Source organism: Pteropus medius, unplaced genomic scaffold (genome assembly GCF_902729225.1).
Source record: "Pteropus medius unplaced genomic scaffold, Ma_sr-lr_union100, whole genome shotgun sequence".
NCBI classification, from domain to species: domain Eukaryota; kingdom Metazoa; phylum Chordata; class Mammalia; order Chiroptera; family Pteropodidae; genus Pteropus; species Pteropus medius.
The window spans coordinates 25,577,730-25,604,688 of record NW_024342471.1 but is presented as its reverse complement, the minus strand read 5'-3'; the positions used below and the strand labels follow the sequence as shown (position 1 = coordinate 25,604,688).

At 37.4% G+C, this 26,959-nt stretch overlaps 1 protein-coding gene across 7 annotated transcripts in view; it reads left to right on the top strand.

Moving 5' to 3' along the window:
* Positions 1 to 26,959, top strand: part of SYCP2 (synaptonemal complex protein 2) — a 61,151-nt gene that overhangs the window by 10,520 nt on the left and 23,672 nt on the right. For all 7 annotated transcript variants that reach the window (XM_039864729.1, XM_039864731.1, XM_039864725.1 and 4 more), the window contains exons 4-23: positions 392 to 520; positions 1,289 to 1,393; positions 1,668 to 1,692; positions 3,732 to 3,817; positions 4,419 to 4,504; positions 4,770 to 4,804; positions 5,629 to 5,771; positions 5,860 to 5,912; positions 6,649 to 6,694; positions 7,204 to 7,299; positions 11,009 to 11,069; positions 15,748 to 15,896; positions 17,084 to 17,158; positions 17,616 to 17,759; positions 20,360 to 20,459; positions 21,315 to 21,472; positions 23,540 to 23,609; positions 23,933 to 23,987; positions 24,515 to 24,648; positions 25,102 to 25,532. In XM_039864729.1, coding sequence (XP_039720663.1) covers positions 392 to 520; positions 1,289 to 1,393; positions 1,668 to 1,692; positions 3,732 to 3,817; positions 4,419 to 4,504; positions 4,770 to 4,804; positions 5,629 to 5,771; positions 5,860 to 5,912; positions 6,649 to 6,694; positions 7,204 to 7,299; positions 11,009 to 11,069; positions 15,748 to 15,896; positions 17,084 to 17,158; positions 17,616 to 17,759; positions 20,360 to 20,459; positions 21,315 to 21,472; positions 23,540 to 23,609; positions 23,933 to 23,987; positions 24,515 to 24,648; positions 25,102 to 25,532 — 2,181 coding nt within the window. The remainder of the gene's footprint in view (positions 1 to 391; positions 521 to 1,288; positions 1,394 to 1,667; positions 1,693 to 3,731; positions 3,818 to 4,418; positions 4,505 to 4,769; positions 4,805 to 5,628; positions 5,772 to 5,859; positions 5,913 to 6,648; positions 6,695 to 7,203; positions 7,300 to 11,008; positions 11,070 to 15,747; positions 15,897 to 17,083; positions 17,159 to 17,615; positions 17,760 to 20,359; positions 20,460 to 21,314; positions 21,473 to 23,539; positions 23,610 to 23,932; positions 23,988 to 24,514; positions 24,649 to 25,101; positions 25,533 to 26,959) is intronic.

Genomic DNA, 26,959 nt, shown 5'->3' with positions numbered 1-26,959 from the left:
TTTATCATGTGTAAGGCAGTTTTATATGTGAAGCCGTGATTATTGGCAGTCTCACCCAGTATCTTAGACTTGCTTTGACTCTAAAAGATTGAGTAAACAATTCTTGTATCTGTTAGATAGTCAGGAGCTTTTTAGAATGGAAGGTAACTGATTCTTTGTATCAGTCTAAAGTTTCTTGAATTTATACAGATCTGCATTTTCGTACTGAGTTTGTCATTCACTGGCTCTAGGCAGGTTGCTTTTTTTAAACCACACTTTTGTCTTTTGTTCTTGGAGATTATGATAATGGCTAACTTCCAGGATTTGTGAGGATTATAAAGCTCCTATTATAAAGCAAAGTCCCACACTATTTTGTGTCAATAGATGTTTAAATGCGTACTTCTCATTTCAGGAACTTAATAAAAAGGATATTCAAACTGTTTCAACCATTTTGATTTCTTTTGGAAGATGTGGCAAAAATATCAGTATATTGGGGCAAGCCGGACTTCAAACTTTAATGAAACAAGGACTGGTCCAAAAGATAAGTATAGAATATGTAACATTCATGTGAGGGAAAGATGATTAAAGGTATGCTTTCTAATAAATGGTTCAAACTGTTGAAAAATAAGTATGGAGACTTTATATAAAACTTTGAGATAAAACAAATATTTTTATAACCTGTGGTATGTGTCGCAAAGATAAAGATCACAAGGAAACTGTACACAGACACCTAGAAGATCACGTGAATTTAAAGTCACAAGACTCCCTAAGGCCTTTCCTCGCTTTATTTTCTTTTTAGCTCATCTTAAATTAATCACAATCTAACGTTATTTTTTTAATATTCATTGTCTATCTGCCATGTTAGAATGTAGAATATTGGTTTTTGTCTCTCTTGTTCACTGCTGTCTACCCCAGTGCCGAGAACAGAGCTTGGGATGTAGTCTACACTCATATCTGAATTAAAAGTGAAATCAAAACTTTTCAAACAGCAACAACGCCCAAATCTAACTGGTGATCATTTATTCTTATCTATTATGAGTGTACCTGAACTAGGCATGTGAAGGAAAAAATTAAAGTCTTCTACCTGGAATTCGGGTTAACTTCAGCCATTCCCACCCAAACAGTGGAAAATATAACGAGTTACCAAAATCCCCAAACAACGAAGATTTTAAAAGCATAAGCTTGTTTTGATACGATACTGGAATTTTGAGTTCTAATGTTTCTTTAGTCCTAGGTTTACTATTTATATAAAGGTATGTACATTCTCAAAGTTGAATTTAAAGTAACTAATATATATTTCTTTTTTTACATGGTTGCCTGGTTCGAAAAATCCAAGGAGATTATTCTGAGTCGAGGAAATTCAAAAGATGAAGGTGTTATAAGTATGATAGAAGACTTATTTGATCTTTTGATGGTAAAGATCACATTAACTGATGGTATAAAGCTTGTGTTTAATTAAAAACAACTTGTATTCTATATGCCGTCTGCCTGAAAGTCACTAATAGATTGGTTTGTGACTCAGTTGGATTAGTCTATTCAGACGGTATTAAACATTTATCCTGATTAAATAGTTAATACATAAATGTTAAATATGTTTGAGTTTGGATGTAACTTGTTGTTTTAATACTATCTGTGATGGTTCATAATATAAGATAGTTATAAATTAAATATTATTCACTTTCTTTCAGGTCATGTATGACACCAATGATGAAGGTATAATAAAAATTTTATTTCTATGGAACAATTTGCAGTTAGAGTTTTGGTATAATTTTGCAATTCTCATACTATTGCCCTAACATTAGGAATTCATTATCTAATTCTGGGATCAATCAACAAACCTTTTCTATAAAGGGTCGGATAGTAAATATTTTAGGCTTCGCGGTCCAAGAAAAAAACAAGGATATTATGAAGGTATTTATAGAACAAGGAAGAAACAAATTTCCACAAAATGTTTTATTGATGCAATTCAAAATATAATAATTGAGTACAATGTTTTTGTGATACAGGTATACTAATAAGGAGAATAACACTATTTTTTGAGGGGATGACATTTCACTTATTAAGGTTCTAAGTTAGTTTTTGCTATTGAAATTGATTGTAAATGATCATTTGTTCATGCTTATCTGTAATGAGATTTAATGTATACTGCATTAGAAAATATGCTGATAATAACAAATACTAATATTAATGAGCATGATTTTAATTGAGCATATTCATCACTTGGAAAACATAGAATTACATTAGATTCTTAGTATTTGCCTTTTAGAATGGCATTGCATTGCAGATTAATCACTTTCAGTCGAAGGTTAGATGGAAGCGCCTCAGTTGCATAATTAAATTAATTTGTACATATGGAATTTTCCTCTGCAATTACATCAGTGTCCAAAAATGCTGCTGGACCTATAGTGGGAGCTTGAAAAATATGTCCCCTACAAATTTGCATGGGAATGGAGATCACTTTTGGTTTAACTTTCGACAGCCCAGGAAATATAGAAAGCAGCTTGGCATTACTTGTGAATCAGATAACCTTAGTTTCATTGAAATGATTTTATTTTACTGACGTGTAAGTTCTCATATCCCGTGATTTCACATTGTAATTTGGGGTTGAGCTCACTAAACAATATCAACTCTGCAGCCCAAGCTATTTACCAAAATCATTCAATGGTAAGTGATGACGGCCAAGTTCACGAAAGTGCCTGAAGTTCATCTGGACACCACTGGTTCAATTAAACATGATAGATTCAAATATTTGCACAGAGTACCTGCTGGCGAATAATACAGAAATGGTCAGTGGGTTGGATTTGGTTCATGGGCTGTAGTCTGCCAACCCTTGAGCTAATGGAACAAAATTTTCAATAGTACACTGAGAATGAGTTATAAGTCTTTTTTCACTTGTGGCTCGTCGGTGAGCAGTCAGTTCCAGTTTATCTGTGTTGCCTGAGGAAGAATTACCTAAGGTTTCTGAGGCTGGTGAATTATTTATGAATAAAGGAATAGTCACTATATGCTACCTTTAAAGCCAGAACATTTTAAAAGATTATTGGTGGTTATCAGGTCTAAATTCCTACATTTTCAGAGGAGAAGAATAGTCCTAAACTACCAGTGATTATACAGTGATCCAACAGGTTTTTTAAATTATATCTTTTCACCTAATTGAGTGATTTTTTTTTTTCTTTCAATGTAGTCACTTTGGAAGGTTTTATATTTTTGTTGTGGTATCGCCATAAAATTATTCTTAAAATTTGCATTATAAAATAGCATGTGGAAAATTCCTCTGAATATATTTAATATTGATAAAGCCTTGTCTTTTCAGAATAGGATTAACATTTAGAAATAGCTCAAGATACTAAGATCTTCATGTTGTTGAGAGGTGATGACTAGTATGATATTTTTGAGGTATGACTATAAATTAGGCCAGTTTTCTCAAAACCTCAAACTAGAAGTTTCTACTTTTATATTTATTTCATCCAAAAAAGTAATACTGCCTTGTGTGCACGAAAGGAGAAGCTAGATTTGGATCTCTTTGCCAGAATTAAGATCCGTCCCATCTGTTGAATATTATTCCCCCGCCCCAAAGCCACATAGCTAGTTATTGGCAGAACCAGCCCTGAATTTCATGCTTACTGACGCCCAGGCCAGTCAAGTGGGCCTTGTGAACTGAATTGGTACTTCCTTTCCATTAACTCATACAAGTAAAGTCTATCGTTTAAAAGTATTTAAATTCACACTTATCAATAATTTAACACTTTCAGGTAAAAGGCAAGTAGCGGAAAGTTTCGTCCCTCGAATTTGTGCCCTAATTATTGACTCAAGGGTGAATGTTTGTATTCATCAGGAGGTAAAGTCATTTGTTAGATTTTCTTTTCAAACCTAAAAATGAGAAAATGAAGAAAATTTGGTAGCAGTTATCAAATTGAATATTTAATGTTGGCATTAAAGTATCATGTAGTATATTTCTGTTAACAATTCATTGCCTAACATGCGTTTATGTTAACCATATGGGTTTATGTATACATATTGCTCATACGAAAATATGCCATCTAGATCTTAGAAGTTCTTAAGTATTTAAACGCTAAAAATAACCCATAATGTATAGATGTCTGTACATGTGTATAACCATAAGAACAAATATTAATGTAATATTTTTTTGCTTTCCTAGTTCTTATAATAAAGTGATAACATGTCATTGCAAAGATTATAACTGCTTTAAGTATATAGGAATCATGGTATATTCTATTTTTGATATTCTCTATTTTATGTTTTTGTATTCACTATTTTATACTTACATTCTTCTCTGTATTCTTCTCCATTCCCTGCATAAAATCTTATAATTAAGAAAAAAAAATAGGCTTCTAAGTTTACCTGGAATGTTTTCCTAAATACTTAAATGTTTCACTGAATATAAAAATTAATGGATTATCTCTTTTCTTCTTTTCTAGACTATAAAAAAAATGAATGCTATGCTTGACAAAATGCCTCCAGATGCCAGGAAAATACTGTCTAACCAAGAAATGTTAATTCTCATGTAATAATTTGTACTATATTTCTTTAATGGTTCAAGTCAGGAATTTAAAGGATATTTATAAGGCAATAAGGCAATCATGCATTTCATTAACAATTAAAACCGATAAACTGTTGTAGGTTTCTAACATATTTTATGGATATAATTTCTGCAAAAGTCTATGATACCGGCCAATTGTAAATTTTAGTGAAGTATTTCCCCCCAAACATATTGACTTTCTGTTTAATTGATACTAATCTAGTACATAATCTGTTGTTTTGATTCACAGGAGTAGTATGGGAGAGAGGATTTTAGATGCTGGAGGTAAGTTTTTTCAAAAGGTTTATATTTGGAAATATTTCACATTTCCTAGAAAATGTCTTTTCAGTCAAACTAAATGTAGAGAGATGTAAGGGAATTATTAACTAAGCAAGTAATTATTAATTACTGTAATAAATAATTAAATGATAGATATTCGTGGGACTGAAATAATAATTAAGCATTACAGTAGGACTTGTTAAATATAATTTGTACCTAATAGTAGATTTCTGGATTATAACTTAATTTTTCAATAGATTTGAATTACTTTTGCTAAGAAATTCCTCAAACGGTATTTTATGAAGTTAGAAAGTTAAATATTCTTGGGATTGATAGATTTCTTATTAAACAATGTGTTTATTAAAACTCAAATTTTCTTTCCTAAGTTTCAAATGATAAAATTTTGATGTAGTGATTTACATAAAGAATAAACCACTGGTTTAAAGTACTTCAGAATAACTGTAAACCTCATTACACAAAAAGAATACAAAGATTCTGCAATTTTATAGACCGTTGTATGGGTTATTTTACAATTCACAACTCTAATAATCGATATTTCATAGTCTTTGAATATATAGGAGTGTCTTTTTTAAATATCCTTTTAAAAAAATTCACTCCTTCTATTAGTAAACTTGTTATTTGGGCCGTGTGCATTCCTGTAATAATGAGCTAGTCTAATTCATGTGAAGAAAATGACCAAAGATGAGTAAATTACCCTAATATTTTCCGTATGTCTCTTGCTCGTTCTAATACCTTATAAAATATATCAACTTTTATAAACTCTTAATTTTCATGATGTCAAATAATACATTAACTTTTTTTTTTTAAAGATTACGACTTACAAGTAGGTATCGTAGAAGCTTTATGCAGGATGACTACAGAAAAACAAAGACGAGAACTCGCGTGCCATTGGTTTTCAATGGATTTTATTGCTAATGCATTTAAAGGAATTAAAGACTCCGAATTTGAAACAGTAAGTAGTACAAAAATAACAAATTAACAATAGCTTTTAAAAATGACTGTGCGTTTTGAAAGTTTTTTGTTTTTTTTTTTTTTTTTAGGATTGCAGGATTTTTCTCAACCTTGTGAATGGCATGCTTGGAGACAAGAGAAGGTAAACTTAATGCAGGTTATTTAATCCCAGGAATGGGCATGGAATGATAAGTAACAAATTTTTATCACTTTTGGTAATGACAGAACACAGTATTTGCAGCGCTGCTCCTGGTACCTTGTAGGTGCGCAGAACGCATTGGATGATTGAGGGTCAAGTGCAAGGAGTCATACCTTGGATTTGAATCATAGGTTCCTGTCTCCCTATTTTAACATTGGGCAAATTATTTAACCATGCTTGCCTCAGTTTCCTTAGCTGTGAAATAAGAATACTAATAATACCTACTTCACATGTGTGTTATGAAGATTAAATGAGGTTATTATATGCTAAGTACTTCCATCTGACCAAGGAAGTGGTCAGTGAATTCAGCCATTTTTCTTAGGGGTATTATTCGCTTTTCCTCTTCCATCTAAGTCCTGTGAGTACTCCCATTGTATTAACAGTCTGAGCTAAAATGAGGCTCTGCTCACGGTCAACAGCACAGAACACGGGATGGTACGATCACGTCAGTCAAAGTGGCAGGTTTAGTATCCTGAGTAATAGGCTCTCTCTGCAGGAATAAATTTACATTAAGCTTTTACTCTAAAAACTAATAAAGAAGGAGACAGGATTTTGCATAAATTGTTAGGACCACTGCCTGATTTTCTTTTGATCCTAGACAGGGTTTCTGTAGCTAGTGAAGCTTATTCTGTGAAAGCTTATTAATTTTTTGTTTAACTCCATCTACTATTTATTTCAGGGTCTTTACATTTCCTTGTGTATCAGCATTTCTTGATAAATATGAGGTAAGTTTTAGATTTATCATGTTTTAGTTATTCAATGAATTTTGATGCTAAGGGTCAAGTGAATTACAGGTTATCAATTGAAAAGAACATTTAAAATGTTCTTGTCATAATCAGGTCTCAAATAGAGCTGGTCTCGTATTTTATATCTAAGACATTTTGTGACCTGGTGTATTTGTAGCTAAGGATAAATGAAATATAAAGGCTGTACTTCAAATTTTCTTGTTTCCCTAATCAAGCCCATTATTGATTTATCATTCATGAATATATACAGATGAATATTTTAACCTTTATTTGCGTTTGTGATTTCTTGGAGCTGGCTGACTTCTGTGTATAATACTAAGCAGATTGTTTCGAAATTGATTTAAATGCTGTACTATCTCCTTTCACCTTCTACCTATACTCTTAGCAAAAAAATAAAATAAGGCAACCACGATATTACCTGACTGCAGTTCTCTGCTGTCACTTTTAAAAGCATAGGATATATTAGTTTAATATGTTTGTTTTATTAGCTGCAGATACCATCAGATGAAAAACTTGAGGAATTTTGGATAGACTTTAATCTTGGGAGCCAGACTCTCTCATTCTACATTGCTGGAGATAGTGATGTAAGTTTTATTCCCTCTATGCCATTTTATATGTATGTATATGTGCACTTAGAATGTCTTAATTTAATGTATTTTTCTTTGTATATTTATTCTCGTTATTTTGACGTATTTCAGTGTTATCTCAGTAATTTAGATTAGCATGATAACCTATCAAGCCAATTAGACATGAAAACTATTTCTGATGTTTATTGCAACAAAAATTAATGCTAAATTTCAATACTAGTTTTTTTAACATAAGCTTTTCAGAAATTACATGTTAATGTCAGATAAAACTTCGTTCACATGAATAAAGTGCATTGAATCTAGAAAAAAAGTGACTCGAATTCAGAGGCACTCAGTTAAAACAACATGAACAGATAATGACAGGTGGTCTTATTCATATAATCTCCTGTTTGAAAATAGTGAGGAATTGATTCTCAGGTAGTATTTGAAAGTGAATTTTAGTTCTTTACCGTCCGTGCTGCGTCCTGTGTTTAAAGCCTCCAGCCAGGTGTCGTATTTTCTACTGACCGCTTTTTAACCTGAGGAAATTCTCGTTTCCAAATTGCTGCCACTTACCGCCTGGTGCGTAGGGTGCTCCTGGCGCCACCGGTCTCGTCGCTTTTGCCAAAATCTGAGCTGGAGTCGATCTGCATGTCGCAGTGTAGTGTGGCTGCCGGGATTCCAGTGAAGCGTTAGTCTCTTTAGTCTGCCTCTTATGAAGTCCTGCTTTTTGTTCCAGGTAGACTCTTTATAGATGAACGTTAACCCGACGCCTCTTGGGCTTCCCACACCCCTTTGTTTCTTTGTATTTTAGAGAGCCTCCTTAGACTGTTAAGTTCCAAACACTAGCACCGCTTCTCAGGGGCACTGACATTTTTGCATTAGTGTAGTTATTCCTGCAGCGTCTGTAGGAGTATTTTTAAGTGGATCTTCTTCAGAAGCTGGCCTTCCATTTTGAGAGGAGAGAGTGGACTAGATTGATGTAGTTCCTGCCTCCATTAAGCCTCATCCTGTGGATGATTCAGACCAGAAGCTAAGCAGTATAGTATCACACGTGATAGGGATAGGATAAAATGCATTAAGGATTTAATGCCTGTTATGTTGCAGACAGTGATCTAGAGATGCTGGGAGGGTCTTCTCAAAAATATATTTAGAATCCTCTCTCCTCTGGATTTCTACAGCAGTAATACATTATCCCTGTATTCTCTCTTGCTCTCCTAGAAGCCATTCTGCATAGAGTGGCTGCTTAAAACCCTTCTTTTGTCTCTTAGCGATGGCTCAGGAGAGTCTAGATCTGGCCCCTGGCTATTATTTCTCTGACATCTCAGACCGTTCTTCGTGCTTTACTCCGTTTCAGCCACATTGTTTTTTTTTCTGTTCCTCTGACACAGGTCAGGCCCATTTCTGGTCTTTCCACTTGCTGCTGCTTCTGCCTAGAAACCGCCTCCAGATCTTTGTACGTTTGTTCCCTCCCATTGAGATTTTAGCACAAATACCACGTCCTTGCAGAGGAGGTCTTTGATGACTCAATCTAAAGCAGCCTCTCAGCCACACAATAACACATTGACCTGTTTTAGTTCCTTTATAGTAATTAAAGGAATTGCTGCAGTAAATTATAATAAAATCATTCTTTTTATTTGTTGTGTTGTCTGCTCCTCTCCCGCAAGGGGAGATTCATGAAATCAGGGACTTGTCTTTCTCGTTGGTAGCTATCCATATTTATGACAAGAAAGAATAAACAGACTATTCAGAGAACCGAAAGGTACATAAGATGGTGAATGCAAAGAAAATTGGAAAGAAATAAGGCCGTGCAGAGCCAAAGAAGGATTATAAGTGGGAGGTAACATCAATTCAGTGAGTATTAGGAACTTACTGCGTGCCAGATATATGCTAGGCACTGAGGACCACATTCATGTGACAGATCCTTCTGGCGGGGAGAATGGGTTACAAAGGGAGGTGACCAGAGGCCGTTTGGAGACTTTTGCAGTAATCCAGGTGAGAACTCATGGCATGGTTTTGGAAAGTTACAGAAGGGTTGGATGGAGATGGATGGATCCCCGAAAAATTTGAGGAGGAGGTAGAACTGAGTAGACTTGGTAGTAAAAAGAAGATTAATAAAACTTGGGTAACTGGATGGTTGGGGATGCTGTCACAGAGGATAAGTTTTGTACAGGAAAGACGATGAGTTCAGCTTTGAGAGTTTTGATTTGGAGATACTTCTGGGATTTTCCACTGGAGATATCTGGTAGGCGGTTGGAAGTATTGGTCTAAAGTTTAGGTCAGAGCACTGAGCCATCGTAGAGATTTAGAAGCTATCTGTAGATAGATGGTAAATAAAATCATGGGATTTAACGACTGCATAGACGACAGAACGGTGAAAAACACCAATTTATACAGGATAGGTGGGAGAGACTTGAGCCCGAAGGATACTTGAAGCAGCAGCCAAAAGAGAATGAGTTAAAAGGCAAGAGACAGATGTTTTCACGAGAGGAAATGACGTTTATTAAAATCAAACCGGTGAGGAGACGGCGCAGTTGCACGTAGGAGGCGAGGGTTTGGGCGTTCCTGGGGGTGGAGATGCGCGCAGGAGGGAAGACAGGTGAAGGGCGCAGAGAGCCCAGTCTGGCTGGAGTGAGCTGCGGAGTCAAGGGAGGGGTTTTCGTTAGGGACTGTAAAGATAAGCCCTTGTTCCAGTTGACGGCTGGGGTGCTGTGTAGTAGAGGGAGCGTAGGGAGGAGGAGGAAACTCGATGGGCACGATATGCTGGTAACTCGGAACCGGGTAAATGCATGTTTGCGGTTCGTTATATTTTTACTTTAAAAAAAATGTTTGAAAACTTCTGTAGTAGAAATTAAATTTTAAAGGAAGGCAGTGCCTCTGCATCTGAGGAAGAGTCATTTTGGAGTGAGTAGGTGGTGACATCCTCGAAGGGACGAGTTTCCCACAGAGAAATATGAAGCTGCTGAGAGCGTTGAGGAGAGGCGGCACCAGCCTTCCCTCCTGACCTGAGCTGCCGAGGTCTGGGCGAGTCAGCACCTTCCCTGAAGCGGGCCCTGATGTCGTGGTGCCAGCAGGGTGTGGGCTGGGTTCGGTTACGGCAGGGAGCGGAGGGTTAGTGAGGAGACTGAGGGTTTAGGGGAGTCTCTGTAGAGTGAGTTGTCCTCGAGAACTGGATCTGTCTTCCTCAGGAGACTCCTGGAAGGTGTTAGGGCCCCATCTTTTAGGAACGGTATCCACTGTTTACTCTGGCTTTTTTGGTGAACTCCGTATTTATTCAGTTATACAAATTTCCAAATAAATTACTTGGAGAAAACATTTTAGGGTATTAATATGCATTGAATGTTTGAATCTAAGGACAATCAATATGTGTGAATTGAGGAATGTGTATGATTTCACAAAACATTTCAAAGGAAGAAATGATAGAATTTGGTAACTTTTTTTAAAAAAGGATATCTTTATTAATGGATAGTCATTCCTTTTTTTTGGTCAAGAACGGGAAACCATAAAATTAGTAGCATTAATTCCTTTTAAAAGTGAATAGATTAAATGTGACATGTACAATGTATTATGCAGTCAATTGATGGAGCAAGAAATGTATTATATCAACTGGTTGCTCAGTGGTACTTGGTATTAAATAACCTTCATTGGTAGTATAACTTAAAAATTGTGTTTAAAGAAGCTTTAAAGCAGGAATCATTTATGGTCAAAATCTGTTTTAAATTTTAAGGATCATCAGTGGGAAGCAGTCACTGTGCCTGAGGAAAAAGTACAAATATACAGCATTGAAGGTATTAATCTTGTTTTCTATAATTCTCTTCTTTATTATCTAATGGAATAGAAGTTGCATACTCTCTGGGAAAACAAAATAGACTAATGAAAGCGAGACCAGCATTTCCTATGTTCATTTATAGATTTGCTAGTTCAATATCACTAAATTCCCTAACCCTACATTTCCCCTCCCACAATCTCCCAGCTCCCTCCTGTACTTACTCCTTTACTGTCTAGACTCAAACCCATTAACAGTCACCTTCTCCTTGATATGTTCGAGCTTTTTGCCCTTCCATCCTATTGGTACAATTAGATCTAAACATTTAATTTGTCCACTGTGTAAGCAGCGTTGCATAACAGCACTGGGTGATCGTAGCTTGGCAGTCTGGGACCACAACACATTCAGCTGTCAAGACATGTTAGTCACTTCGATGGGCATGGAGTGGACATCATCATAGTTTTCATTTGTGTTTTCCTAATGACCAGTGATATTGAGTACTTTTCCACGTGCCTAGTGGCCATCCATGTATCCTCCTTTGTGAAGTATCTGTTTAAATATTTTGTCCATTTTCTCTTTTGTTAGCTTTATTCTTGTTTTAGTGGTTTATTGAGGAAAATTTATCTTATACGTCTGTAACTTAATAATGTGTATGTTTAAGTAATAATCTACCCGTTTATGTGTAGTAGAATAACCTTGTAACAGTATACTTCTATTTTTGTTTTCCTGGCCTTAGTGTCAATTGCTTTACATGGTCAGAAACCCCATAATGTGGTGGTATGATGTTTTGCTTTATGAAGCTAATTATCTTTGCAAGAGATTTAAAAAGTGGATTACAGAGTATTTTGTACTTCCCAACGTATGCACTGTTTACAGTGTTCATTTTCCTTTGGATAGACTCGGATTTCCATCGGGTTATTTCCTCTGCCTGAGTGACTTCTCTAATATTTCCGGTGGTGTACATGTGCTGGTGATGAGCTCTTTCAGCTTTTATAGGTCAAAAATATTTATTTTACTTTTATTTTTGAGGTATTTTGATACAGACGTATTGCCTACTTTTCTTTCGGTTTGCTTTTGAAATGGCCCTCCGCTGTCTCCAGGCTCACGTTGTTTCTGATGAGATGCCTGCTGTCATCCTCATTTGTTTCATTTTATTTGAAGTATTTTTCCTTTGGCTGCTTGTAAGATTCTCTCTTCATCACTACTTTTAAACCATTTGGTTGTACTGCTTTGGTGTAATTTTCTTAATGTTGTTTGTTCATAGAATTCATTGAGCATCTTGCTTCTGTGAGTGGGTCCATAGTTTTTTTAAATAAAATTTAAACTTTTCATTCATTTTTCTTCCATTTTCTCCCTTTTTCTCCTCCACTCTGGAGACTCTGATTACACAAACACCAAACTTGAAGTTCTCCAGAGCTCAGAGATTCTCTGGGTTCTCTGATTCCACCTTGGACTTTTTTCTCCCTCTCTTTTTTTCTTTTGAATAGTTTCATATTGCCGTTTCGTGCTCATTAACATTTTCTTCAGTGTCTAATCTGCTTCTGATCCTGTCCTGTATAATGTTTATCTCAGGCATTATGTGATTCATCTCTGGAAGTTTTATTTGGGTCTTTTTAAAAGATAAGCCTCTCATTTTAGAGTAGCTTTAGAATACAGAAAATTTTACAAATTAGTATAGAAAGTTTCCTCGCCCAATTTCTCTTTGTGTGGTAAAAAAAAAAAAAGGTATAACATAAAATTTACTCTCTTAACCATTTTTAAGTGCGTAGTTCAGTAGTGTTAAGTATATTCACCTTGTTAAAGAAATCTTCAGAACTTTCATCTTGTAAAATTGAAACTCTATACCCATTAAACAGCTTCCCTTTCCCCACCCCTCCCCCAGCCCTAGCAACCACCATTCTCCTATTCGTATGAATGTGACTAAGCGGAATCACACAGTGTATGTCTCTGTGACTGGCTTATTTCACTTAGCATAATGTCCTCTCATATTTTTTGCATCTTATTTTTGTGGTACATTTGTCACTGCTTTTTAAAACAAAACACCTGCTTGGATCCTATGGATTCCTCTAGCTCTCTCATTCTTTTTCCATTTATAGCCAATTTTTAAAGAATCGTTTGTACTATATCTTTCCTCCTGCTATTCATGCCTGATCCTACTACATTCTGTTTTAAATCCAACTCCAGTGAAATTTTCACTGAAATTCCAGTTGTCAAAATAACTTACTATTATTAATATCCGCCCTTCAGTCTTTCCCCCACATTTGACACTATTAACCACATTTTCAGTTTTGAATCTCTTTTCCTAATTTCTTAACTGAGCTCTAGATGTAGCTATGAGTAATAGACTATTCCATTTGGATATTTTCACAAATATCCAATATCTAAAACACATGTCTGGAACTAAACTTATACTCAATACTACCTCTTTTACTTCGTGTCTTGACCAATGGGATGATGATCTTCCAGGTTTCTCAGATGCAGATGCAGATGCCATTCCTGATTGTTTCCGCTCCTCTCATTAATCATTTTCCAGGTTTGTTCATTTCTGTGTGTCTACATCTTTTGACTTTCTCCTCTCCCCCTTCATCTCACATCATTTCTCACGTCAGTCACTGCCATCTCTTCCTTCTAATGTTTTGCCTTTGTATCTTGCCAAATGTAGTTGCATGTTATCGGGCAAAAAGTTATTTTCGTTGTTTTAACGGCATCACTTAAAGTTGCTTTTAAGATTTACTTTCTAATATATGACTCATCCTAATTTTATGAGGATGCTTTTATAAAAAATTAAGTTCTTTACGTCTGGATTAAAATTTGGGGGAGCTTTCGGATTGGCGAATAAGAATGCACCTGCGTGCCAGGAGAGTGGCACACGCCAACTCCCCAGGGACAGGAGCTCCTGTGCTCAGGACCGTTCCTGACGTCGCTCTGTGTATCTCTTCATCTGGCTGTTCATTCGTATCCTTTACTCTCCTTTGTAATCAAGCGGTAATGTAGTCTACCTCTGTGGAGTAGGCAGGATCCGAGTTTTATATGAATGGCACTCATGGAAGTTAGAGGGTGGACCCTGGAGATCAATCAGTATCTCTACTGAAGAAGAATCTCTGCAGCTATAGACTGTGAGACTGGGGAGCAGCAGCATAGAAGACAGAGCCCCCTCTAAACAATGTATAAAATGCTCCTTGGACAGATTTTTTTTTTTTAATGGCTTTGCAGGAGAAAGCATATTATTAACATTCATGTAAGTATAGTATCTTGGAATCCCAGAGAAATATCTAGGTAACATAGCATCCAAATATGTTCATATCTATAAGTGCTTAGATTTTATAGCAAGCAACAAAGTAGGTCATTTTCCAGTGTCTCGGTAACATTGTTAACTGACAAAAAGCAAGCCATGATACAGTCCCAGCGGTCACAGCAAGTATCAGGAATTTCAGTGAAGCCAGCAATAAAATGAATATGTGTTACTTTATACAAATAGGTACAGAGCACTCAGCAAAGCAGTAAATTCGAAGTAGTTCTAATACTATTTCGTCGAAGCCAATGCTTCATTTACTTGTAAGTTCACAGCAAGCTACAGGAAAAAAATCAAATGCGTATCAGGGATATAACAATCAGCAAAATAGCCATATGGATTACAAATATTCCAGTCTTCATCAAAATCTGAACCATTATCTTCAAAGTCACCTAAGGCTTTTTTCCAAAAATACCGCTGGTCCACTCTGAGTTAGAAACTGTCACCACTGTCTTCAAACAATAATTCTTCGTACCCTCGAAGGACATTATGTGAAAATTTCACGACCACATAGTTGCAAAAGCAAGTAAGACATTTTCCTCTTGGGCAAGCCTCAAAAAAATTAGAATTTTATAGCCTGTAGTGACATTTGTCCTTTAGGCTCGGTCACTGAGTGGCCAGCAGAGCTTTTCTTGATCTAGGGACAAACTGTTCTACTTGGTGGTGGTCCTTTTCCCTCCAGATGTTTTCCTTCTGCCCAAAAGGCTACGCTGGGGGCAGGTGCGGGGACTTCGTGGTCATCAGCAGGGGCGGCACTGGAAGTCAGACAGGCCCATGGTGGCTGTTAGTCCATAATATAGGCACATTAATTGAGTGCCAGGTAATTTTTTATGAAGTTTTGGATGGAGGGAGGCGAATACCTCTTCTAAACTGGCATTTAAAGTATTTTCTTTTCACTGAATTAATAAATTCGTGGAAGATTAGCCCCATGCCCTTACCTCACGATTTCCTAGCACTCAAGTTTTTATCAAACGTCGTTTGTTTACCTGTCAACACATTTTAATTGTGGATTTAAAAAAAATGTTTGAATAGATGCTTATGCCATAGAAATGTCGTTATTTATAGAATTAGTGATTTTCTCTGCCTCTTTTAAGAAAGTCATTTTCTCACATGTTTTCAAGGAAGAGGCTGTTAGTGTCCGGAATGTATTCAGGGGTTTAGTTTATTATTATATTACTCTGTAACTTATAGATCAGGAAACAGATTCTGAAAAGTTGACTTAAAGATTTTTGTAAATAAATCGACTTAATTTGTTACATACATGATACCAGAATCAATTTAAATGCTGTTTTATCTTAATTTTATTTCAATTCATTGTACTATTCTGCATGCTTGTGTTATTTGTAGTGCACCTGTAGAGTGGTTTCATAGAAGTGAATATAAACTAATCAGCGTGATTTCTTTGCAGTGAGAGAATCAAAGAAACTACTGACAGTAATTCTGAAAAACACAGTAAAATTTAGTAAAAGAGAAGGGAAAGAACTGCTTTTGTATTTTGATGCGTCATTAGAAATCACTAATGTGACACAAAAAATTTTTGGCACAAATAAATATAGGGTAAGTGTTTAAACTGTTTTTAATATTATTTTCATACTCTAGAAATATATAGTTACTTGGAACTCAGTTTCACTGATTTTTTTTTTTTTGAACTCTTAAAATGTTATATAGATTTTTTTAGTTCTTTAAACTTGTACTGGGGACTAGCCATTAGTATTGTTAGCCATACCCTCTGAGATATCTATTAGAAAGAATCTCAGAAAATAAAATAAGCAGCAGTTGCTCAAAACATTTCATGGATTCCTGCCAGACGGGTAAAAAGTGAAATGAGACAAAGCCCTATTTTCGAGACATTAAACATAGTTTATGAGAATTACAGAACCCAGCTCAGAAGAAGTAAATATGCGGCATAGGGAAAATGAGGTGCAGAAGTTGAGGAAAGAGAATGCTCATTAAGAATCAGATTGGAAGAACAGGCTATGGAGATGGGCTTGGAATGGCCTTTGAAGCTGGATGAGATTTAGATCACATGCTTTCCAGGACTGGAAGACATTGGTTATTGGATATTGCTGGATAGAGTTGGATATTGTTTAACTTGGAATCTAAAGTGACAATTGACTTTACGTTTGGGGGAGATAACTCTGTTGACAGGTTTGGATCGTGTGTGTCTTAATCTGTTCATGCTGCTGTAACAAAAATACAACAGATTAGATGACTTAAGCGACAGACATTTGTAACGCTCAGTTCTGGAGGCTGGAAGTCCAAGGTCAAGGTACCAGCAGATCTGGTGTCTGGTGGGGGCATGCTTCCTGGTTCCCAGTGGCCGTCTCCTCTCTGTGCCCTCACATGGCAGAAGGGGTGAGGGAGCCCCTGGAGTCTCTCTTCTGAGGGCACTGATCCCATTCACGAGGGCTCTACCTTCACGACCTAATCGCCTCCCAAAGGCCCCGCCTCCTAGTCCTATCACCTTCAGGTTGGATTTCAGCGTGAATTTCGGAGGGGACACCGTCAGTCTGTAGCGGTGCAAAACGTTTGTGGCGAAGAATAGCAGAGAACGTTTGTGAGGGACCCTTACCAAACGGCAGGCCAAGAAGACTCATGGGCAGTCATCGACATACTCCGAGAAGGGTGTTTATGTATACAAAATAACGATGAGATAATTTGGCAGTTTGGGAAGGAAAAAGGTAGGAAATAATTACATTAAAATGGAACGAACTGGAAGAAAATGATATCACTTTGAATTTTAGGAGTTTACCAGAAAACAGAGCATTTCAGTTGCCAAAACATCTGTGCATGTACTTTTTGATGCAAGTGGATCACAGGTATGTGTCTGACTGACTTGATTTTAACCATCGAGTGCAGTTTAACCCAAATAATAGCACAGTAGTAAAGTTCATGTTGAGTATCTTAAAAATAAATGGTCTCGACATAGATAGTGCCCCAATAAGATGTATATGATTTTTAAACATGTTGTCAGTTAAATTTATTTTAGTACAGAAGGTAGATAGTTACTAATCAATACCAGTTCAGGAAACTTTAAAATGAAGTGTATGTCCTTCCACTAGTGCGAAAGTTTGTTGTGGGTCTATTAACATTTGAAAAAGTGGATGCTTTTAATTGGGCCACTTTGTAAGACTAAAAATTATAGCAGTACATAGAAGATGGAAAGAATTGACCTGTGTAAGTGTCAGATGAGCGGGCGCTTTATTCAGATATCCACTGTTTTTTAGGAACGTCCTGTGGTCTGCAGTTTTAAATCTTTCCCGCATTCCCCAACAGATTCTGGTGCCAGAAAGCCAAGCCTCACCGCTAGAAGAACTCGTTAATTTGAAAGGAAAACCTAACTCTCAAAAGGAATTTGCTAAACCTCCAAAACATATCAAAAACAGTACTCAAGGGGACAGAAAAAGTAGTCAGCTGGAGGTAAATATGTTGTCAGAATTCTTGCTCATAAAAAAGCATAAAATCATTGCTATATATAATCACAGAAAAAAAGCATCTAGAAGTTTGTTAATTGCCTTCCTCAGTAACATTTCAAAGTATTTTCCCTGTCTTTTGCAACTACAAACAAAAGATAGTGTCTTAGCGAATCGTGTTTATGTGTAAGAGTTAGAGGGTTAGGACAAGGTATGCTATACACTTGTAAATTCCAAATTAGCGATACATAGGAAAGTAATTACCACTTTTTAATCTAACCTTTCTATTCTATTTATACATTTAGATATGATGTAGACTACAACTTTATAATGTTTATATAAATTTGTTTATTCACATGGGGAAAGAAAGCCAAGTATTAGGTTCTTTTTCTGCCACCGCCTCCTCCTCCATTGGGTCTCCCCAGGCCACATCAGGTAGGACCTCTCCGCCTTCTTTGTGCCTTGCTGTGACACTTGACATCACTGTCAGCCCTCTCTTAAGGTCCTCCTCCTCTTAAAATCGTATGTTAGCGCTTTAATTCTCTTCCTACTTCTGTTACTAGATCAGAAACGCTTTCTCTCCCCAGCCCCTGAAAGCAGCTCTGCTCTCGGAGCCTGCTACCCCGCCTTCTGGACATGTGTGCGCCTTCTCCCTTTGCGAGCTTCCTTCATGCGCATAATTTAAGCTCTAAAAATGCACCAGACTTCGCCGCAAAGTTCTGTAGCTACTTCTCCACGTCCTCTTCTAATATGTCCTTCTGTCTCTCCAAGCTCTTTTTTAAAGTCTGACCACAAACTGTTTTTTGCCTCACATCTGTTTCTGCCTCCATACTCCAGTAGTGCTGCCGCTGATTTTTCCGATTCCCTCCATTCCAGCCTCTCTCCCCCATACCAAGGTGCTAGTGATCGTTCTTTTTGTAGTGTCTCTCACACCCTCTGCTCCTCATTCCCTTTACCAGGACTCATTGTAGCATGCCTAGATCAACAGAGTCACCTCTTAATTGATCTTTGACACCTCGTTTCATCTTGTGAGCTATCCCGTATGGTATCCCACTGACTTTTCTTCATGTTAGTATTTTTGTAGCATTTTCCTGCTCAGAAAGCTTGGTGATCTGTGTTTATTTCACTCAGTCTAAACTTTGACTCTGTTCCGAGACTATAATTTTTACTCTATTAAAATACCTTTCCCTTTAGTAAGGTCAGTGCTTTATGGTCGCGTTATGTCGTGCTGATTCTTGCCTCTGTAGCTTCCTGCATGTTGTTTGTCCCGTTTTCTCCTTTACTCATCTAAAGTGAACTTATATTTGCTAGTCTTGGTTCATTTTCACTTTCTTCAAGGAGCTTTTTCTGATTATTTGAGTTTTTGCTAATTTCTCACCTATAGGCAACTATAGCTTTCACAGGCTTTTCGATACATTTGGTATGTTTCTTACAATTTTTTCCATTTAGTCTTATGTCCGTCATTAAATTTAAAAGGTCATCTTAATATTTGCTTAGATGATTAGATCATGAAAGCTATTTTTTCTGTCTTTATATCAGAATCATAATTTGAGTACTTATTAAAAATGCAGATTCTTAGACCCTCCCTCCCCTCCACCTCTACCTACTGAATCATAAACTCTGGGAAAGACCTTAACAACACTAAAGTTCGAAAACACTGTACTGTCGTTAAATAGCCACTGTGTTTTCATCAAGGATTAACCATTCAAAGCGTTTATGTGCATAAGTAACTGTTCAGGTCCCATTCACTATACCACTAAGAACTGCCATTCTTTAAGAAGAATCTACTGGTTCTGGCTTGTTTTCTGCTTAATCTTAGAATTTCCTTTTCTACTGTCCTCCTCATCTTTCATCCAGGTCTCATATACACAGCTACCTAAAACTCCAATATTTTTTCCCTCTGTCTTAGGCTAGGTAGGTGCCTGTTTAAAGAGGCTCTCCTCCACCTCTTTACAGTCCGTCCTCACCTCCTCTGTGTGGTACCCTGTGGCACACCTGTCCCCCGTAGTCTCTGCCTCTGCTTCTCTTGCTCTTACAGTCACTCAAGGATGAAGTTTAAAATGCAAGTCTTTATTGGAGCTACTAGCTTGTGTGTCAGTCTCTGATTTCTTGTAGCCGCTTTTTACTCCAAAGGGAGTTTCGTCTTCACAGAACATTAATATAATTTTTTAAATGTGAGAAAGTTTCAGACGATGCTTAACATCACGGGAGCGTTCACAAATGAGTTTACGTGAATGTGTATCCAGACACCATCTACATGACGCAGTTCAGGACACTGAGCCGCTGTTAACTAGGTGAACCGGTGGCAACAAAAACGTCTCAGCTGGTCTACAGAGACGCTTTGTCTCGTGTGTCTGGATAGTCTATAAACATTCTTCAAAACAATATTCCTTATCTGTTTCAGCTACCTGTTCAGTACCAAACATTAGGAGAAAACCCTTGTTTAGTGAAAAGTCAACCTAAAACAAAGCGATTTCTGGATATCATGTCTATAAAATGCCACATATCTTTGTGTGTGGTCAAGGTAAAATGTTATGAATAAAACTGTAGGATATCTAATTTCAAAAGGTAATACGTGTTTACTGTGGCTGTTTCTCACGGTCGAAGGTAATCACTCCCAGCAAAAGGAAAATGTCTGAAGCATCAATGATTGTTCCTGGCGCAGACAGATACACCGTGAGAAGTCCAATACTTCTGACCAACACATGTAAGTCTTATAGTCTTAAAAGATTTCCAAGAAGCGTTCTTATACTTTAAAGTAGGCATTTTTTTAATTCAGAAATTTTCGGGATACAATTTACCTAGAGGATAAGTTGGGATATAAAAATTGAAAACCACGAACCACAGATGTTTCAGAAAGGGTTAATGGGTGTTGACATATAAACATTATTCAAAATATTAATACCCGGCATTAATGATGTATTGTAATTTAAGCGAGAGCAGCATAACATAGTAGCTAAAACAATTAATCAGGCACTTGGCTTTGTTTCCCAGTGTTGGGGCTGTGCTTTTACAGATTATCTTCTAGCTAAGTTTAGTACCAGTTTCCTTTCTGTGAAATGGGACTAAAGTGTGTCCACCTCATAAGTTGTTTAGAGGATTAAGTAAAAATCATTCCTTCAAATGACAAGGAGTATTGGGAAACATTTAGACAGCAACTGGCACATACTAAGAGCTGAATAAAAATTAATAATCTGATACTATGTCCTAGTTGCTACAAACACAGTCTTATTTAATCCTTATGACAATTTAATAGTGACTTTTTCCTAAAATCCAGTTCCCTGCTGGGCAGTTGACTAATGTCCAACAGGCTCCCCAAATGTAACAGATCCAAAAGGAATTCATCATCGCACCCTCTCCCACCCCAGTTTCCGACCAGCTCGTTCTCCATTCCTTACCTTGGTAAACGGCATCCATATCCGCTCATCCATCTAAGCCGGAAGCCTGGGGACCGTCCTGGAACCTCTCTCTTTTACCTTCCTCGTCTAAAAAGTATCTCAATAAAGCGATATGTAATTTTTAAAGCCCCATAAACAAACTAGTCTTATGTCTTCCTTTTTAGTGACACCACGAAGAAGAAGAATTAAATCACCACTGCAAATGATGAGCTCTGCAGAAAAACCTGGGGTTTCTAAAACATCGGAAAATGAAGTGGATAACGCTGCATCACTTAAATCTGGACCATCTCAAGGAAGAAATCGAGGAGATGATACAGACAAAGTAACTTTGAAAGCATTTTTAAAATTTTATCAAGTTATTGTAGAAATACATATTGAGCTAACTTCTTTTGCAAGCAGTGAGTGTCTCATGTTAAGGCATTGCTTTTTTTTTTTTAGGTATCATTGTTCTTGAACGTGAGGTCATTCTCACATACAACTCATTCTCATATATGACTGTGCTGACAATAATATTTATATGAATATCTATTCACCATAACTCTGATTTATGCATTCGGTAGGAGAATGGGCTCACAGTTTTTCTATATCATACAAATTAGCATCTCCTATGGAGAATCTTCTGCTATAGAAACATAAGATACAAGTGGACTCTGTCTTTAAGTATCTCAAAGTCTAGCATAGGAACTGGACAAATCAACAAGGTAGTCGTAATAGTGTAACTGTTCGCAGATGCGCGTGTAGAAGGCAGTAGGAAGCTAGCGAAGGGGCTGGCGCCTAAGCCCAGAGCTGGCGGGGAGATTGAGATCAGGATACGCTCTTTAAAGAGATGGAGAGTGAGTTGATTTTTGAAGGGCCAATGAAGGTTATTCGAATGTACATCGAGGAGAAAGGCATTCACTGCAGGTAGCTGAAGGGGCAGAGTGGGAAATGGATAAAGCTGTTTCTTGGAGAAATAGGAGGTAATCAGAGATACAGATAAGTTTGTAGATGAGGAACACCTAATAGCTTTTGTTTTCTCTGAAGTGTGAAGATGGTGAATCTCCTTTGGGGATGTGCTGACATACAGGGCTCAGGGACATGCCAAGGTTTGGAAAGCTACCGAGAGGTAATGGAGACGGCTGATAAATAGGGGTGCTCGGCCCTGTGGAAGGCCAGTTTAAACTTAAGACTGCATTTTATCATGGCATTGGTTCAGAAATAGGTGTAATGTTCCTTCAAATAAAGCTTAGTAGCCTGGTGTTACAGGAAAGAGTAGATGGCGGACTTGAGAACAAATTTAATGGTTATGTGGCAGAAAGATAAAGGGCGCAGGAGTTGCAGAGATTAGAAAAAAAGTCAAACTGATGGTTCCAGTCATCTAGCTAGGTGTTTCTTAATAGGAACGCCGCCGCTCAGTTTTGTGGCCTGGTCCTGAGTGTCGTCAGGCAATACGCATCCTAGGCCTGTGCTTGCTTATTGTCAGGAGGACCCTTCTGTCTCGGTAACACCCAAACCTGCATGTTTTCACATTGCTCCTCTCCCAGCGGAGAGGACCAGAGGAAGTCGGGAGAAAGCCAGGATGGGTGAAGTAGCCTGGGGGTGTACTTGTCTGACAGTGACGTCAGGTTTTTATTTGACCTGGGTGAGCTCGTCTCTGGCTATGGAAAGGGAGAAGCTTCCTGTAGGTAAGGAGTTATCTGAGCGATGGCCAGAACTTTATACCATCATATTATGTTTCATAAGTTCCAAGTCCTTTACATGAGTGAAAAGACAGACTAGATGCAGGTGAAGAGGTCAGCAGCAGCAGGAGACACGCCACAGGGCTCTGGCAGTCGTCAGTTACGGAGGAAAACTTGGTGATGCTAGCTGAGGATGAGAGCAGGACATTGGCAGGGTCCCTGCCTCTTAGTCTGCACCGAAAGTTGTTTTCTTGCGTTTTAAGGATAGGTAATATTCTAGACTGGGCATAACCTTTATGAAATGCAGTTGACTTTTGAACAACACAGCTTTGAATGGCATGGGTCCACTTATATGGGGATATTTTTCAGTAAATACTGTGAATGTATTTTTTCTCATGGTTTTCTTAACGCTTTCTTTAGCTCGCTTTATTATAAGAATACAGTATATGATACATATAACTTACAGAATATGCGTTAATCAACTTTTATTGGTAAGGCTCTGGTCAATAATAGGCTACTGGGGGAGTCAAAAGTTATATGCGAATTTTTGAAAGGTGGGGGGGTCAGCACCCCTAACCCCTAAGTTGTCCTAGGGTCAACTGTAAATAGAAATACTATCCAACTTTTAATAACAAGGCAAATTTATTTTAGGTTTTAATCTTTAATACTTTTAAAAGTTGTCTCATAATGCCTTAATCAAATTTACTTCATTATGTGTCCTGCGTTTATAGCGTACCGAAACTGCTAAAGTTGCAGAAAAGACAGAAAATAAGGACACTGACTTCCCAAACCAAAATTTTAGTAAGTACTTTTTGGCTTAATTTCAGCTGCTCTTTTAAAAAATGTCTATACTTCTCTCTCTCTTTCCCTTCAGCCCCCCTGGCTTTCATTGTTTTGAAAAAGAAAGATTTATAATAAGTGTATTCAGCTTTATGCAAAGAATTTAGAGGTTACAAGGAAATATAGCCTATGTTCTCAGGAAGTTTGCGTTTGAGGGAGGAAGACAAGATTAGTCGATCTCTCCACCTCAATATGCAAGCCTTGATCAAATTCTATACCAAGTCCCAGTTTACCCTGGCAACTGCATGCAAAATGAAAATAACGTAATTTTTGTTTTATTTTAGTTGAACTCCAAGATATTCCTGACTTGCAGGCAGTGGGAAAAATTGATAAACCTGCGTAAGTATGAAAAAAAACCCATCAAATCATTTTTAGCATATATTATTACTTTTAGATGAATGTAACAAATTTAAAGGAAAAGGTTTTTATAGTCTTAGAGTGTAGTATCAGTTATAGTATTAATCATCTCTCAAGTATTATTATGCTACACAATGGGGAATAGTCTATATGTTTTTTTCATGTCAACCAACATAATTCCTTTCAAATTGACTTAAAACGAATGAGATTTTTAAAATAATAAAGCATGAATGTAAAGAAATTTAACCTAGTTTAAATACACAGTAGGATATGTAAGATGTGAAATATATTTAAGTAGATATCCAAAGAGTAGCAAAAATGGAACTTTTTAATAATCTTTGATCACTTATATAATAAATTTTAACTTTCATCGTGAGTCATGAAAATATTTTTATACTTGACTGTTAACAAATTGCTGTCAATAAACATTGTTTTAAAACTCAAAGTCTTCTGGTCTGAGTCTTAGCTAATGTTTTATAATATGTTAAGCAAATGAATTTATTTTCCAGGTTACCCGGTGTTCTAGACAACACCTGTGGAAACAAAATGCAGTCTAAATGGGCGTGTTGGACGCCTGTAACAAATATCAAGCTGTGTCATAACCAAAGAGCAAGCGCTTCGTCAGGGGACACATTTAATCAAGGTGACTGACACATACAATTGACCCTTACACAACACAAGTTTGAACTGCATGGGTCTACTTATGCAGATTTTTTTCAATAAGTACTGTAAATGTATTTTCTTAGGATTTTCTTAACATATTCTTTAGCTTTGTTATAGGAATGCAGTATATAACGCATATGACATACAAAATATGTGTTAACCATGTCTGTTATTGGTAAGGCATCCTCTCAGCAGTAGGCTAATAGTAGTTCAATTTGGGGGAGTCAAAAGTTATACATGGATTTCTTACTCTGGGGGGGGTTGACACCCCCAACCTCTACGTGGTTCAAAGGTCAACTGTAGTCTTCCATATATAATAGTAGTTCCGGAAAATGTTCATTTCTTGAAATGTCTAACAAATATCTTCGGTTTTTACAAATTTCATATATTATCAGTTTATTTAATAAGGTCTCATTTCTCATTTTCCCACTAGATATTGTTATCAACAAAAAACTTACTAAACAGAAATCATCCTCTTCAATATCTGATGATAATTCTGAAGAAGCAAGAAAGGTGGAATTCAAGAAAGAAATAATGCAGCATAACAAAATAGGTAGAGCAGAAGTAGAGGTTTGCAAAAGAAACAATCAGCCACTAAATTACCAACACCCGGAGCAGAATATCGAAAACACGAAGCAGAGTGACTGGCGCATTGAATCTGAAACTACTTTTAAATCGGTTCTCCTGAATAAGAGAGTCGAAGAGTCTCTAATCTATAGGAAGAAATACATACTGTCAAAAGACGTGACTTCTGCTGTTCGTGATAAAAGCCCTTCTCCTAGAAAAGGTGCAAAGAATCGTAGAAAATCAGGGAAGAGATTAACGTCTGAACTGAATTCCTGGGATTCGAAACAAAAAAAAATGGTGAGGCGTTAGTGTGTTTTGTTTTGCACACCGTAATATGCCTACTTGATAACAGAAGAAAGGGAAAGAAGCTGGATTGATCGCTGCAGATTTAACACTTGTAATACTTTGTTCTTTAATTCATGCTCACTCTAGGGCAGGCGCCTCCGGAACTGCTTCCGCATCTCTCTCCCATCTCTCCCCCGCGCTGGCTCTGCTGAACCCCAGGCAGAGCAGGGCGCATAGGCAGGGCATGGATGAGTGCTCCTCGTCGCTCCTCCCCTCCCCTCCCCTCCCCTCCTCTCGCCTTCCTTCCCCTTTCCTTGGGCCTCTCCCTCTCTGTCCTTCAGGTGCTTTGGAACATGCGTGTAGAATCCAGGGCCTCTCGAATGGCGCTTGCCTTTCTTTTTAATAAGTGCTTATTTTTGTGTGCATAGTATAAAGACTGTTCCGTTCAACTCTCGTTTTCCCGCGTGGCCTGGCACAGCTTTGCACATGGTAGCATCTAAAGTATTTCTTCAGGGAAGGATGGAAGCGGGTGGAGGGTTCGATCTTCTACTGTAACTATTGCTCGTCCCCGTTGGAGCTTCTCTTCTCTTCCTCAGATGAATCATCTGTAGACATCTCAGGACAGCGTCAGCTCTTTCACTCCATGCTTGGAGACCACAGGTTACTTTCTGTAGCAGTTACCATGACTCTCTCTCTCTTGGGAAATGGCGGGCAAGGGTGGCGAGTCACTGCTCTCAAGATGCAGGTTAAGAAAACTTTTAAATCATAATACGTTTCTACTGCCAACAGTGCACTTCACTTTGCACATTCCTTAGAGCATTCAGGTTATATAGGCTTTCATTTTCAGTTATCTTCCAGAGTAGTATTAATACCTGGTAGCCTGATTTCTAATTTCTAAATCTCTAAAATGTTCACATTTTGGAGCATCTCAGTGTGCGGATGAAATATCTAAGAGATAATTTGCAGTTATTGTAAGTAATTAGACATTATTTCATTTGTCTTGACCCGACTCTGTTTTAACCTGCAACTCACCTTCCGTGCCTAATTTGGCTACTTCCTTCTTTCACTAAATCCTTTTGGGTTACTTTTCCTTGGTTCTTACTATGCTGTTCTTTCCTCTTTCCAGTCTTAGCTGCTGTTTAGTTCCTTCGAGACCCAGGGGAAGGGAGGTGTTGGTTTTGTTTTCTCTGAATGCTGATCGGTTCTTCAGTTTTAACTTTAAACTGTTTTCTTTGGAATTTAGAATCATTTCATGGAATTTCCCTGAGCTAGTCATGCCTTTTTCCTGGGAGCGCAGGACCTTGGTCATCTCTCCTAAGTTGTGCTCTGCTTTTTAAAAGTCAGCACCCTGTGTTCAGGTCTCTTCAGTCCCTTGTGGTGCCTTTCCCTGCATCATGCAGGATTTCCTGCCACGCGTGGATCGCTCTCCTCCAAGGTAG